The 15,281-nt window shown below is 32.3% G+C and overlaps 1 protein-coding gene across 1 annotated transcript; it reads left to right on the top strand.

Moving 5' to 3' along the window:
• Window positions 1-923: 923 nt before the first annotated feature.
• LOC129296024 (alpha-L-arabinofuranosidase 2-like) lies at window positions 924-14,059 on the top strand. Its single transcript, XM_054934624.1, has 4 exons — window positions 924-993; window positions 13,238-13,380; window positions 13,463-13,561; window positions 13,661-14,059. Exons 1-4 carry the CDS (start codon window positions 924-926, stop codon window positions 14,057-14,059), a joined length of 711 nt encoding a protein of 236 aa, XP_054790599.1.
• Window positions 14,060-15,281: the final 1,222 nt, after the last annotated feature.

Below are 15,281 nucleotides of genomic sequence, written 5' to 3'. Positions count from 1 at the left end.
ACGTTGAGGGGGTAGCCGCCTCGTTAGAAAGTTGCTGATTTTTCGAGGGGTCAAATAAGACCAGTAAACTACGGCTTTCGAGTAATACAGGGACGGACTGAGACTCCTAACTCCCAATGCAGGAGCAGGAAGATAAATGAAGGGGGTTTGTTTGCTTGCTTAGTCTTATTGAGCGAGAAGTTCGTATTCTTATATCGCTAAGCTACATTTTCCTATAAGAGAAACATTCCTTTTCAATTCCAAAGACGGAGATGCAATTTCTGTCTCTGCTATGTCATAAGGTAGCTCGTGGATGGGTCTTCATTGCATACTAGCTTCAGTGGGAATAAGAAGGTGTTTCGTTAGTGTTCTCAGTGACCTTGCTTGGTCTTAACAATTTGGCTTTTACACGAAAACGAGGACTTTATAGAACAAATATTAAACCTTCACTCTTTGCCAAGATAGTACGAATGAAGTTCTTAGTGCTACCTAGCCCCATCTAAATGGAGAATCTCATATATGATATTAGCTGTCGCTTCGCTCGAGTGACTACGTACCTGCCCCTTCGACATAGATGAGATTGGACTATCTTTGGCCTAGAAGAATGGCACTTGACTTGCCTTTTCTTAGTCGGTTCGAATCCGGCCCAGTCCTAGGGACGCACGTAACAGACGTTCGTATGAACTAGAACCTGGAGTAACAAGCCGGCTACCAGCACGGAGCCAAAGGATCGTGGTTGAAACTTTGGCACTGTGGACACTAGCTAACGTAGGTGACCCTTCAATAGATTTGCATGAAGGCTCCCCTTTACCTTTGGTAGGCATTCCCCCTATCTAACTAAATGTCGGGACAGAGGTACTGGTGTCAAGAGGGCGTATACAAAAGTGGATTATGAATTGCTTTGCTACGTGCCTTCCCTTTCTAATTCGCATATCGCCATTACGATGGCAGCCAGTCTTCCAGGACTGGATCAGCTATTCTTGCAGCTTTTCTTGCTTTGGTGGGAGCTGCATGGTCCTTGGATTTGACTTTCCTGCTTTTTTTCAACCTATTTGGTGCTCTATATTGGTTGTTCATTTATTTGTATCTCTATGTAGAGATTAAGTGGTGGATATATGAAAGAACGACATTATTGATTAATAATAGCGTAGGTAGACTAAAAGGCTAGTGAATCAGGTTTTGAAATGAGGTGGTCTTAGCAATTAAAAGATATCCCGCTACTTCAAAATGAAGTTCGTCCTTTCCACCCCCTAGCCAAGCTACTTGAGACTGGTAAAGGACAGGGGGGCAAGTGACAAGATCTAGGGGTGCTTTCCTCATGATTGGGAACTTGTATACTTTCATTAGCACCCCTAGAATCATTTTCAACTAAAGGAAATGTGGAGAAATGAGAGGAAGAAGAATCATTATCATCAAAAATTAAATCTGGCCGAGAGCTAGTTAGTGCTTCAAGCTTCCTTCCACTTCTCAATTCAATGGCACTAATGTTCATGACATTCTTTCCTTGATTTTTATCTTGGGAGATTCCACTTGCCATTTGATTCATATTAATCTTGGTTGGCTCTTGTTTAGTTTCTAATTTATCTAACCTCTTAATCAAAGCTTCAAATTAATAGTTCACTTTGTTGAGTTTAGAATCAGCATTGGATACATGAGCTTCCAGCCTTGAATTCATTTCTGTCATATTGTTGTTCATCCTCTCCAAAAGTGAGAAAAACTTGCTATCATTGGAAGAGTCCTAGATAGAACGTATTTGACTATTCCTTGAAATAGAAACCTCTTGATTAGATCTATAATTCAAATTGGGGTGATTTCTGCAATTAGAATTATAAGTATTCCTATGTGGCTCAAATTAACCTCTTCTTCCTTGTTGAGGATAATTGTATGGCCTTTGTTGTTGATTTCCTCTCATGTTATTATGATTTTCGCACCATAAAGGAATGCGAAGGATATGAATTTCCTTGGAATGAAAATTTAAAAGATCAATATCCAAGAGTAATGCGAGATTATACTATAATAAATGAGTAAACAATTATGAGTTTTATAAAATTTTAAAGGTTCAATTACCACTAGATTAACTCACCTCCTTAGTACATTTGTACTTAAATATTTATGTATATAAATCCTCACAATACCTTACCATCAATTTTAATTTTAATTAAATACTGGGTTATTACATTAAAGATAAAATCTGAAAAAAGTATATACAAGAAAAAGTAAGCATAGCATCTATTGAGGGAGATATGGTAGAAATTGTTTGAGATGACTGGATATGTACAGAGTAGATTACAGAAGGCACCGGTAAGAAGAGTAGAATAAATAATTTTGAGCACTAGAAATATGAGTAGAGGAAGGCCAAAGAGAACACATATAAAAGTTGTTGACTAAGACTTTTTAGTTAATAACATTCCTGAAAGCTTGGTAAATAATAAAGTACAATAGCATAATGCAATCCATATAACCAACTTCACTTAGTGAGATAAGGCTTGTTATTGTTGTTGTTCTTATAGGTATTAAATCTTGGTTCATATAACATATGATAGTAATTGTTGATTTTATAGATGGCTAGGAAGTAAGAATAACCAGCTTGAGAGAAGTGGACATGTATGTAGATGAGGGATTGGAATTTAAATTTTTTGGTGATTGCTATTAAATGGCATTACGCTAATAAAGATGACAATTTAGACCACATTTTTATTCATCAATGGAGAGGAAATCTTTTTTCTTTCCGGTTTTTCAGTCATATAATAAATAGGACCTATATGGTTTCTAAATATAATTACTAAATAAAAGTAATTAAAAAATTAATACATAAAACAAAATCATTTTTTCCACATGCCCTTGGTGAATTATGGAGTGTACTATCTAAGTATCCCAAGGTTAGGTTACAAAGATATTATGATGAAGCTTGATTCTTGAATCTTAGCTCGGATTACATATATAAGGGGTCAAACTACGTTGTCTTTTGAAAAATGTTAGAACATTAGCTGTCTTTCTAAAATAAATTGATTATATGAATAAGGGAACATATTTTAAAGATAAAAATAAAAGAGATTTATAAAAAATGATTCGGCATATATTTATATGATTATGTAATTAATTCATTTGAATCATGATAACAATGACTACTTACTTTAATAATTTTTCTAACGTGCTATAATTAATCAAGTAGCCTGTTGGAAATCCTGTACGGATCCAACATTGAAATATCAGAGCGGAGGGCCGGCTTTAAAAACTTTAGAAGCTCAGTGTTTATAAAAATCAAAGCAAAAAAAAAAAAAATACTTTCTTCGTTTAAAAAATATAAGGCATTTTTTAAGAAGTTATATATTCAAAAAAGTTAGACATTTATAGTCTTTCGAGGTGTAATCATTTTCTTTTTTTTAAAAGTGCCCTTATTGATAGTAACTTTATATTTATTATAGGGTGTTTAATAGAAGTAAATATAAAAAGATAATATTAGTTTGAAAGTAGTTAATCACTTTATTGGGAGCTGAGATTCGGTTAAAAAGTCTTACATTTTTTAACGGAGGGAGTATTTTCTTTTATCGAGGAAAATATAATATTACATTAAAAAGTAAAATATAAAATAAAATTAAAATTCCAGGTAAATACACCTAGAATCATTGAAAATTTGTGATAAATCTTTTTTTGGGACAATTACTATCAAGTCCCTAACAATGATTTTGTCACACCCAGAAATTATAAAGGATGACCAGCACAGGATGTGAACCCTATTACATATCCCTTAAGCCTTAAATTGGGAAATTTTTTCACTTTTAAAACATAATCGAATTTGTACTAAAATTATGACATAATAAAAATTATTATAATAAAAGTTTCAATAATTTTTCAAAAATTTCAGCAAAAACTCCTAGTAAATAGGATCTTCCAAAAATTTTATAACATACTATCTTACACAAAACATAGTATTAATTAGCAGATTAACTCCTTCCAGCTAGCAAATAGCATATATCAAAATAGAATCCTAGTTATAGGCTACATAGAGCATCTAACCTTATTTCCAAAATAAAATACATGAATTCAAATATTTACATCAAAAGAGAAATAGTGCTAAACAAAATTCCACCCAGAACAATTGTATGCCCCTCAGAGGTCAGCAATAGGATCAATTTCAAATGATAAATCTGAGACCAAAATAAATTTTCAGTTAATAGCATCCCAACAATAAATAATTAAATGTATATAAAAAGAAACTTTAACATAATTATGTGTGCTAGAAATAACAATTTTTGCAAACAAATATTTAATAAATTTCGTCACAAAAGGACTTTATGTAATTTTAAATAAATTTTGAATTCATTAAAGTATCATGTCAAACGTCATTATCATGTAATTTTAATAAAGCAAATAATTACATAAAATAATTATAAAAATATGTCATTAATCAAAACTAATGAAAAAAATAGATCTATCAAATAATTAAAAAATCATAATTATTGGGACTTATCTGAACAAGTAACAAATGTAAACACACAGTCTACGAGAGTAAATAACCAAATGCAGCTTATGCCACAAAAACAAATGTGGACACATAGCTCACGAGGGTAACGCTAACCAAATGCGGCTCGAAACCACATAATCAAACGCAGGTATGAAACCCACGAATAACAAGCATGAGTGCGATGCTCACGAAAGTCAAACTAGCTAATCATAACCATGGTGTGCTAAAGGGTAATGGAACTGCCATTAGCAACCAATGCTCTGTAATAAGTCCCTTTTAAATTCAATTTCAAACATACGAGAAAATCATCGATAATAAATAACGTTCTCATTTTCAAAGTTAAACTCACAAAAATCGTTCTCTATATCAATCAAATATTTAATAGAATGAAATCTCATAATCAAAATTCAAACTTGTAGTTATTAATCAATTAAAATTTTAAAACTAGTAAAGGTAATTTTACAAAATAAAGAAATTTAATAAACAAACTATTCAATAAACACATCATTGTTATTAAAACAATTTTCATAAAAATTCTACTATTGTGAAGGAAATTTTTATTGAAAAATTAGTTAAGATGCTATCCACTTACTTTAGAGTTTTTTAATAATTCTAATGCTTGCTTCACTTTAACTTCAAACTTAATTTCAACAGTACCATTAATTTTCCTAATAAGTTAATCAAAATTTTAAAATCACTTATTTATTCTTTTCTTACTATAAATACATGTGTTTAATATGCCCATCAACAATCAACAAGGTTCTTTTCATCCTCATTAGTTCTTTACCTCCTTCAATTTCACATGTCAATTAATTTTCTCAAACAATTAGCAACATTTAAATTAAATCCAAATAACGTCATAACTATACATACATGTATAGCCAACAATTTTTTTATTAAAGTATTAACTTAACAATAATCTAACAAGAACAAAAGAAAAACCTTCCCATCTCGTTTATACCTTCCTCAGTGCTTAATGAAACGTCACAAACTACCAAGTGTCTTTTGTTTTAATTCCCTTTCCAAAAGTTCTTTTATAACAATAATTTGAACAATTCAAACTTCCTAACAAGCTACCACGACAATGGGACATGAGCAAAGGGTAAAGCGGGGCAAAAGAAAGGTACCATTCAAGGGTTATCAAGTCAGCACTTTCAAATATGTATACAACGTGCAAGAGCAAAATCCCCATAAGCATGAGATTAGTTCATGAATTTCAAATTCCATAAAAATCGTCATAGTTTTAGGAAACTACATAATAAACCACACATCTAAGGAGAGAGATAAGAGAGGATGAGAAATAGGAAGTTCAATGCCATATTCGCATAATGACATTTTAAACGGGAAGACAGAATTATGCATTTGCCAAGAGAAATTACAAGTGAAGAACTAATTTCATATTAATCTCCATTGACAATAACCCAAAACAACCACATCAAAATTACTTGATGGAAATTTTCACTTCACCTTTAAATTTCAGTTTACTCAGATCCTACTCTAAACAGAGCCACAAGCGACAGCAAGGCTAGGAAGAGAAATCACAAATTACAGCATCTTACATACACTCTCACAGAATCAGCATGAAAGAGAAATAAAAAATCCTTACCTCAAGTTAGCAATGTCAGCAGCAAGATGAGTTGCTTGAGAAAAAAATGGAGAAGGAAGAAGAAGAACGTCCGACAGCCCACCACACAGAAAGCACAGACACGGACACGAGAAACAGAACCAAGGAAAGACCGATGGAAGTGCAGGAAACACGAACTCAAGAATCAAACCTCAACAGTGGAAACCCACAGCAAAACTAATCAGTGACTACTCAACAGCAGGGGAAGGAGAACGGAAAAGACGGAGAATAACAGGGGACTTGAATTCAAAGCTTCTCTCTTCCAGATAATTCAACTAAATAGGGAGGAAGAGAAGGCTAAGTCGGTGACTGGAAGCACAGCAGTGAGAGACTACAAGAAAAAAAATCAAAGAGAAATGAAGGATCCAGAATTTTTCTCTTTGTGCGTGCATTTGACCCAGAGAGAAGAATAAAATTATGAACATTACGAAATTGTGAAAATTATAAGAGAGGACACAATATTTTTTTTAATAACATAAAAGATACAGCACTCTAGTAATTTTTCTATAATTTTAAACTAAATAAAATTAACCTATAGGTCAAATGAACTCAAACTCTAGACCTTCAAGTAAGCTATAAGCATATGTTCTACTAATTCAAGACTCTCTATTTACTACAAAACTAATTTAAATAAAGTATAAATTGGGAGAAATTTTTTCTTTTAATTTAAAAGTTAAGGTCATTGCAGGTTCTAATTACCCTAAAGTTTCCAGAAATGCATAAATTGCTAGTCTCAATTCCTTTAATTATAAATAAGTTTTTACACAATTACAAACATACCTTTATCTTTTTTATTTTATTTTTTCCAAATAAAAAAAATAAAAAAAAACTCCCTGCCACGCTAGGAAGACCACTGCTGGACATAAAAAAAACTTTCATCTTCTGGTGGAGGACGCTGATCAAACCATTCAGCAAGCCAAAATCGAAGAGCATCGCAAAATCATCATAACGCAAACCACTATCTCAAACTGTCATCTTCTGCAACTCCTAGCAAAGGGCATTCAAACCAAATCACAAGCTTCCTTTTAATATCAACTCTGGCACCCACAAAAGCATGAAGCAATCACATGAACCAGAAGAGCATGACAGAGATCAGGTTTCATAAAAAGCATCAGGAAAACAAAAAAGGACAAAAAAAATCGAAAAGAACCATGAAAGAGAACCCTCCAAACATCGCCGCTGCATTTTCTTCTGGATCAAAGATCTGTAACCTTTGAAGATTGAAGGTGGAGGATTCACCACCAACTTTCTTGTAAATTATTTTTATAGTAAATTTGTGTTTTAAAAGTTAAATGACTTACATGATAATTTAAGAAAACATAAGGGATTAAATCGATACAAATTAAATTTAAGGGACCAAATCGAACTTAAAAAACTAAAAGTTTCATTATATCCCTTAATTTTTTTATCCTTAAAATTTAGTAAGTTAAGATTTAAGGACTCATCATAGAGATGCTCATAGATTATCTACCAATAAAGTTTTGATATTAGCAAAAGAATTCAAACCCACATGTGGTAGTGGAGTATGAGCTGTATTTTATGAACTAGGCCAATCATATTGCCATGTTTTATCTGCTTTTGAAAATGAAAATTATTTTTTTATTAGTTTAATGTTCCTATTATGATCTGAGGTGATGCAAGTGATGAAATAATAATTATCCGTAGAGCACATCAGCCTAGCTAGGATGTCAAGTTAATTACTGTGTAAGTGATTCCTAAGGAGTACCTAGTGATTCATAAGTGATTCCTAAGGGCAGAAATAACGTGAAATTTTACAATATTGGCTTTGTTTTGAATAAATTGTACCAAGAATTGTTTAAGAAACGTAGTTAATTAGTTAAAATACATATTTAATTTCTTGTATTTTATTAAAGAAACCAAAGGAAACAAACGGAGGCAATTTCCTTCGAACAAGAAGTATTTTATATTGCACTTGCAATAAGGTAAGCAAACACAAACAGACATATGGCCATTGCAAAATGTAAATGGTACATGATAACATAGCGGCAGTACGGTCCTACCAAGTGAGGTGCAGCAATCCCACATTATTTAAATCTTAGTCTAAAACGGTAACTATTGGGGCCTCTTAAACCCTACCTCTCTAATGCTTCTTTTGAAGCCACACCTATTCCATTTTGTTTCTCTTTCTTCTGGTAATTAGCTTCTACATAAAATGAGAGACATTATGCATCATGCAATGATGAAACTTTGCAGTTTTGTATTTTTTGTATGATTTTCAAAGAAAAATACCATAAAATTGTTCAATTTTGATATTTTTCTTTGAACAATCATAAAAATACAAAACTGCATCATTTCTTTTCTGCAGGATATTAGAATGTTTCTCATTCTATATAGAAGGTAATGATAAAAAATGAAAAATAAAAATGAGAGGATGTAGCATTACAAAGAGCATTAGAGAGAGGCAAATTAGAGACACGACTAGAGATTAATCTTTTTTTTTTTTGGGCCAACAACTAGATATTGATCTTGTGAAGCAGTGAAAATATAGCTTTCCTCTGAAACGATGCTAAGTTTTTATCTCAAAATGATGATGACGCGGATCAGGTCCACCCTACATCACACGAAGGGTTGCTGTCTCTCAGTCTGTCATTATCAGCATTTGGCTGAGCTCGTAGCTTACTCAATCGTTCTCTCATCATCACTCTCAGACTCGCCGTTGTTGGACTCAGGGACCTTGCCTCGCTTATTCCTGCACTTAGAGGAAAGACCAAGAAAACGCATACTACAGTAAGCTTCTGCATGATGTGATGATTGTGATCAAATTAGTGTTTCAGAAATCAACCAGGTAGTTTTTGGTAGGGACTATATTGGACCTAGGAACTTGGTATTTATAGTAACCGTGGTATGTTGTATTTAGAATAATCTAACGTGTAGTGGGGCTGTGTTTTGTATAGGATCTTTGGGCTGAATCGGCAGTTATTGTCCTTCGAATTTTTCTTTTACGCCGTCCAACCAATTAGATGGCTTCAAATTGGAATAAAAAGAAAGATTAACCAGTCAAACTTTGAGATTATCGTGCGTATGACTCACATCCATTTTCCAGGCAAAGAATCTGCAGAGTCATCATAATATGTCCCTTATGTAAAACTATAGTCAGGATCCTCATCTTGATTAACTATTATTTGCTTGTCGACTGATAGGACCAGAGCTCCTTGTGGTTGTTGTGCTGGAAATTATGTTGAAAAGTTTTGTGAGGTCTTATTTGCTCCACGTATACCATAATTAGGTCCTAATTTTATTTTGCTGGTATATAATTTGCTGGTATGTAGAGCTAGTCTCCTTTATTGAATTGATTGATTGGTTTCGCTATTGTAAGATTTTGGGAGGCCTAAATTATAAGGGAGACTCTGCCGAAATTTCTACAAAATATTTAAGACTTTACAAACTTTATAAACGTATATAAAAACTATATATTGATAATTAATTTTTGTTAATTAAGGCTTATGGAATGTGATATTATCTCATATTCTGTGCCAATCATACCTTAATACCAGGGTGTGACAATTATATTCATATATTGTGCTAGAAATGTCATGCCCTAAAAATAAGGCATGACTGGCACGGAATATAAGAACAAAACTCATATTCTGAAAGCCTTCAGTTAAAAAATCCTAAGTTCTGAACCATAAATATATCTAACAACAAATGGAACTATTTTCAATATGAATAACAAAAACAAAAGATTTTATTTTATTTTATTTTTAAATTTCAACATGACCTTTCTCAAAATAAGACTTCAAGATTTCCACAACAGTATTTTCTTTTAGTAACAAATAGCATTCAACAAGGAGCTCTATACCTACTAGGAAACAAATTAAACATAATACGCATATAAGGGATTTAACTATAGTTACGTGGAGCCCCTAGAATAAGATTTACAAAACAAAAATTCATATTTAAATTTTTACATCGAAAGGAGGGTGACCATTAACTTCTTCACTTGAAATCAAAAGATGGCCCTCAATTATCAACTAGAAGTCCAAAGACATTCACATTATCTAAGAACAAAAGTAGTTTTTCTAGTAAATAACATCCCAACAATAAAAAATTGAACATGAATAATAAGAAAATTTAAAAAATTTATATAAGTTAAAAAGACAACAATTTTTATGAAAAATTTAACAAATTTCAAAATAAAATGGCTCTAAAAAATTTTTAAATAAAATCTTATACCATTGAACTATCCTAGCAAATTTTAATATCATTTGATTTCTAGAAATCACATAATTAAAATAAATACTTGTAAATAAATTACTAAATAAAAATCAATGAGATATAAAATCACCAAATAATCAGATTCATAATTATAGGAACTTATCAGAACAATTAACAAATGTGGACATATAGTCCACGAGGATAAATAAACAAATGCAGCCAAAGCCATGAAACAAACATGAAAACACAGTCCATGAGGATAAGTAACCAAATGCAGTCGAAGCCACGAAACAAACGTAAACACACCGTTCACGAGGGGTAAGTAACCAAATGCAGCTGAAGCTAGGAAATAAACATAAACACACAGTCCATAAGAGTAAGTAACCAAACACGGCTTGAAGCCGTGAAATCAAACGTGGATACATAGTCCATGAGGATAAGTAACTAAACACAGCTTAAAATCATGAAATCAAACGCAGGTATTAAACGCACGAACAACAAACGTGAGAATAGAGCTCACAAAAATCAAACTAGCTAATTATTGACTAAGGTGTGCTAAGGGCTAACGGAATTGCCATTAGCAACCAATGTTCTATATAGAGTCCCCTTGAAATTCATTTTCAAATATGTAAGAAAATCATCACTAAAATAAAATTTTCTCTTCTTAATATCAAACTTGCATGGACTGTTTAAAACATTAATTCTTTTAAATATAAAACTTCACAACTAATATTTCATAAACTTTTTCACCAATTTCTAGGATTGTCTTCATTAAATAAAAGAGTACTTAAATTTATAAAAGTATTTTCGTCAATCTTACAAGCATATATCATGACAATTTCAAGTGCTAAAAAATTTAATTAACAACAATAATTAGTGCTAGAAAAATATATATTAATAATTGTAAATTGTTAAAAATAATATTTGATAAGAGAAAATTTGCAAATATATAAATTAATTGAGACGTTATTCACTTACCTATAGAGCTCCCAAGTGTATAACTTACTCCTAAACAAATCTAATAGGAACAGTGCTTTGTCCTTGAATTCTTGAAGCAATTCAAGATGAGGAATGAGAGACCTAATGGCAAAGGCAAAAGAAGAACGGCAGTGGTGTAGGGGAAGAGAGATAGCCTCAATTTGAACCTCTTACAACAACAAACTAACTGCCATAGTAAAACATTGAAGAACCCAGAGCATGGATTCGAGTGATGGACGGAGCTCCTGTATTTACCTACGGTAGTGGCGAGCTACGAGGAGGAGGAAGAGGGCGACAGATTTTCTCTTACTCTCCCCCAATTCAGACATGAGCCAGCTCTAGAAAGGAAGGAGGTTGTTGGCATCAATCACAAAGGAGGATGAAGAGGAAGATTCCAGCACTCACAATCACTGGCGACAAAACGGAAAGGAAGGTGGAGGGTGAACGAAGAATGAAGAGCAAATTTCTCTCCCTCCTTGTTCAAGAGTAGTCGAGAAAATGGAGATGAGGAGCAGACAAAAAAATCTATTGTTATATTTATTGATTTATTTATTAATTAAATTTTTTTAAAGGGCATTATAGTAATTTTAACCAAAGCCAAAGCCAAATAAAAATCTCTTTGTTTGGACCAAGATTTTTCAAACTAAAGATATGACAGTAACTTTCGAGAGCACACACATCACTAGAGCACCGTTTTCTCTCTTTCTCATGATATTTGTACCAAAATTAATAAAATACAATCACAATAATATAAATTTATTTTAAACTATTTTTTTTTAAATTATTACATTCTTTCCCTGTTAAAAAAAATTCGATCCTCTAAATTTCAATAAGTGATTACTTTAATCCTCAAGTAAGTGTAAGTATTTGACATGCATCTCACTTTCAACGTTCCACATGTGAAGCTTCAGAAGTAAATCCTTCTTTCTTTTCTCTCTTTCCATTATTATTGTTATAACTTCTTTATTGGTCAAACTAAACTGTCTTCAAGAACTTATTTATACAATGAATCATCATTCTACCTAATTTCTTTGAGCTTCAATAACATTAGGGGGGTCATAAATGTACTTTCACAGCATTAATATGGGAACCACTATTTTCAATTATAAATTCTAACTCTCAAGTGTCTATCATCAATATAATTTTTTTTTAACATCAAACCATTCAATTGTAAATCTTCATTATTTATCGAAAAACTCCTAAAATTGTAAATTCTAGCTTGATAACTATTATAATATTCACTTCTTACGAATACCAAGTAATTGATTGCCCAACTTCCTCCAAGAAACAAAATGCAATATCTTAACAAAATGTCTAAAATTTGAATTGTTCTTCCATAATAATCCTTAATCATGATAATACCTAAAGACTCTTGAGCGACCTACCAAAGGAACAAAGTACTTTACAGTCCTCAATCCACGAACACGATAGTGAAACTCTATAAAATTCCACAATATTATCCAATCATTGATCAATCATGTCAATTTCTAATACTTCACCTTAATTTGCACACAACCAATAAGCAGGAGATAAATCCCATTATTATGACCTTCCTCATACCATCACCACAATACAAATATTTGATATATAATGACTTCAATCTATTCCTTAATTATGATACCTTCACTTAAGGCACATCCATATTCTATTAGTATATCTTAATATTTCCTCCTAATCAATAACTAATTTAGTGTCACTCCATTTTTTTTTTGTTGCAAGCAACTTGCACAGTTTTGAGCTTGCACTATGAGAACTTGTAACCTCAACAATTAGAGAAGAATCAGTTTGCACATAAGTTAAAATGTTCCTTTTTCAAATTCAAACGTCATTCCATTTTGCTCTAATTCATGAACTTCTTTTATCAATAGTCTCTTCACTACTACTACTTTTTGTATCATGCTGTCCATGGATTTTCTACTTAATATTAACTCTGCCAATCATGATAAAAATAGTGCAATCATAATTTTGAGTAATTCCATCATTCTCCTCCTAAATAAGAATCTCTTTCCCTACAGCTTTTGAATTAGTTTTTATTATTATCCTAAATGCATTCAGGTGGAAGTACACCATTGGACCATGGGAGAAGAGACCCGGTCACTTCAATGATGCATGGGGTTATTGGGTTGATGATGGATTTGGTTATTTAGAATTTCTTCAGGTTAGTTCGTTTTGATTCTCAATATTTACGCTTAATTTTGTTATCATATACTAATTATTAAAAATATCCATTAATGGAACAGTTGGCAGAGGATCTTGGTGCAGCCCCAATATGGGTATTTAACACTGGTATTAGCTTTCACGACTCAGTCAATACCACGGGAATTGGTCCTATGATTCAGGTATAATTTAAACTCTTTATGTTTTATACGCCTTTCTTATTAGTTAATCGTCATTTTCTTTGAGTCTCTTCAGTTTACCTTGTGTTAATTGTTATATAGGAAGCCCTTGATGGTATTGAATTTACGAGAGGTCCTGCCACATCAAGATGGGGTAAAATAAGAGCTTCTTTAGGTCACCCTGAACCCTTTGACTTACAGTATGTTGCTATTGGAAACGAGAATTGTGGTATGCCTAACTACCATGGGAACTATCTTAAGTTCTACGCTGCCATAAAACGTGCATATCCAGACATGCAAATTATATCAAATTGCGATGCTACTGCAAAACCTTTGGACCACCCGGCAGAATTATATGACTTCCACATATATAAAGATTCTACAACTATGTTCAAAAACCATACCAAGTTTGATAAGATACCTCGTTCCGGTCCTAAGGCTTTTGTTAGTGAATATGCTGTTCAAGAGGGTGATGCCACAAAAAATAACGGAACCTCTTAGCTGCATTGGGTGAAGCTGGATTCCTTATGGGACTGGAGAAGAACAGGTTTCTTATCTCTTAGTCATCAATTTTCATGTCTAGTCATTTAATTAATTACTCTTTTGAAGACTCATAAGATTCATTCCCTACAACTCCACTTTCCTTTGAATTAGTTTTGTCATGAAAAATTCTATGCACAATAATGATAATACCTCATGAAATTCAAGAAACTTCAATTCCTAATGACCATAGTGGGTAGTTGACCAATTTGAAGTCCTTGCACCTTCTACTGTTAAAATTTCAAAGACATTGAAGTCCATTTAGTCCAGGAAAATCATAAAACATCATATTAGATACAGAATATGCAAAACTGTTTTATGACAGCTTTTTGGACTGAATTCAAAAATTTATAAACTATTATCTAGACCTTCAAATATTACCATATTTGGGAAAATGAAACTTCTACACGTTCTTTAAGTGCGTGCCAAATTTCATCTTAAAATACAACCTAAGGATTTTAACTGCAGCCATACTTTTCACTACTTATTTGGCTATATTTTAAACCTCAAATGCTTGAACTTACGTTCCTTTGGACTTCTCCATCATGAACATATTTCTAACCAGTCATATAACATGTAAATCAGGTTCACTATTTAATATTGACCTTGTAATTCAAAATGACAGCTTGGCTTGCATTGACACACATTAAGTCATATGCATAATAAACCATACTAGTTCCTACGTTCTTTAAGCCATAATTCAAATTTTTCATCACTTGAATTTCAAATCTTATTCTTACATCACAACTGACTTCTTTAACCCTCAACTAGGTAAACCAAGTGTTGCTCCTACTGGTCAGATCAAACCTTTTATCACATTTCATTAGTTAACAACAATGCTTATCTATTTACCAATCTATAACCTCATCAGCTAAGCTTAATAGAAACAAAAGTCAACACTCTATAACATTTGTTACTATGATACTCCAACCTGATTTATTATGATAGACTTTATATACCTGAAGGATTTGCTTGATCTCAATCTCAAAGGGACTTTGTAGACTCTTTTATCTGCTGCTTTTTTGTTTTTTTTTATTTTATTTAGTTGCTTTCATCATGTGGTGTCAGCAACACATGGCCACTAAGTATCCTCATATAAGTTTAACTTCCTCCAAAGCATTGAAGTAATAGACGACATAAATTTTTTTTTTTCAACTCTTCTATTTGCACTTTCAAATAAAAT

This window comes from Prosopis cineraria, unplaced genomic scaffold (genome assembly GCF_029017545.1).
Source record: "Prosopis cineraria cultivar Desert tree isolate PC_DT_omini unplaced genomic scaffold, ASM2901754v1 PC240, whole genome shotgun sequence".
Lineage (NCBI taxonomy): Eukaryota > Viridiplantae > Streptophyta > Magnoliopsida > Fabales > Fabaceae > Prosopis > Prosopis cineraria.
Note: the sequence above shows the minus strand (reverse complement) of the source record. Positions and strands in the feature narration are given on the sequence as shown.

Coding starts and splice junctions, on each gene's coding strand:
- LOC129296024 (XM_054934624.1), top strand. CDS start 924: ATGGCAGCCAGTCTTCCAGGACTGGATCAGCTATTCTTGCAGCTTTTC. Junction 13,381..13,462: donor GTTATTTAGAATTTCTTCAG/GTTAGTTCGTTT, acceptor TTAATGGAACAG/TTGGCAGAGGATCTTGGTGC. Junction 13,562..13,660: donor GAATTGGTCCTATGATTCAG/GTATAATTTAAA, acceptor ATTGTTATATAG/GAAGCCCTTGATGGTATTGA.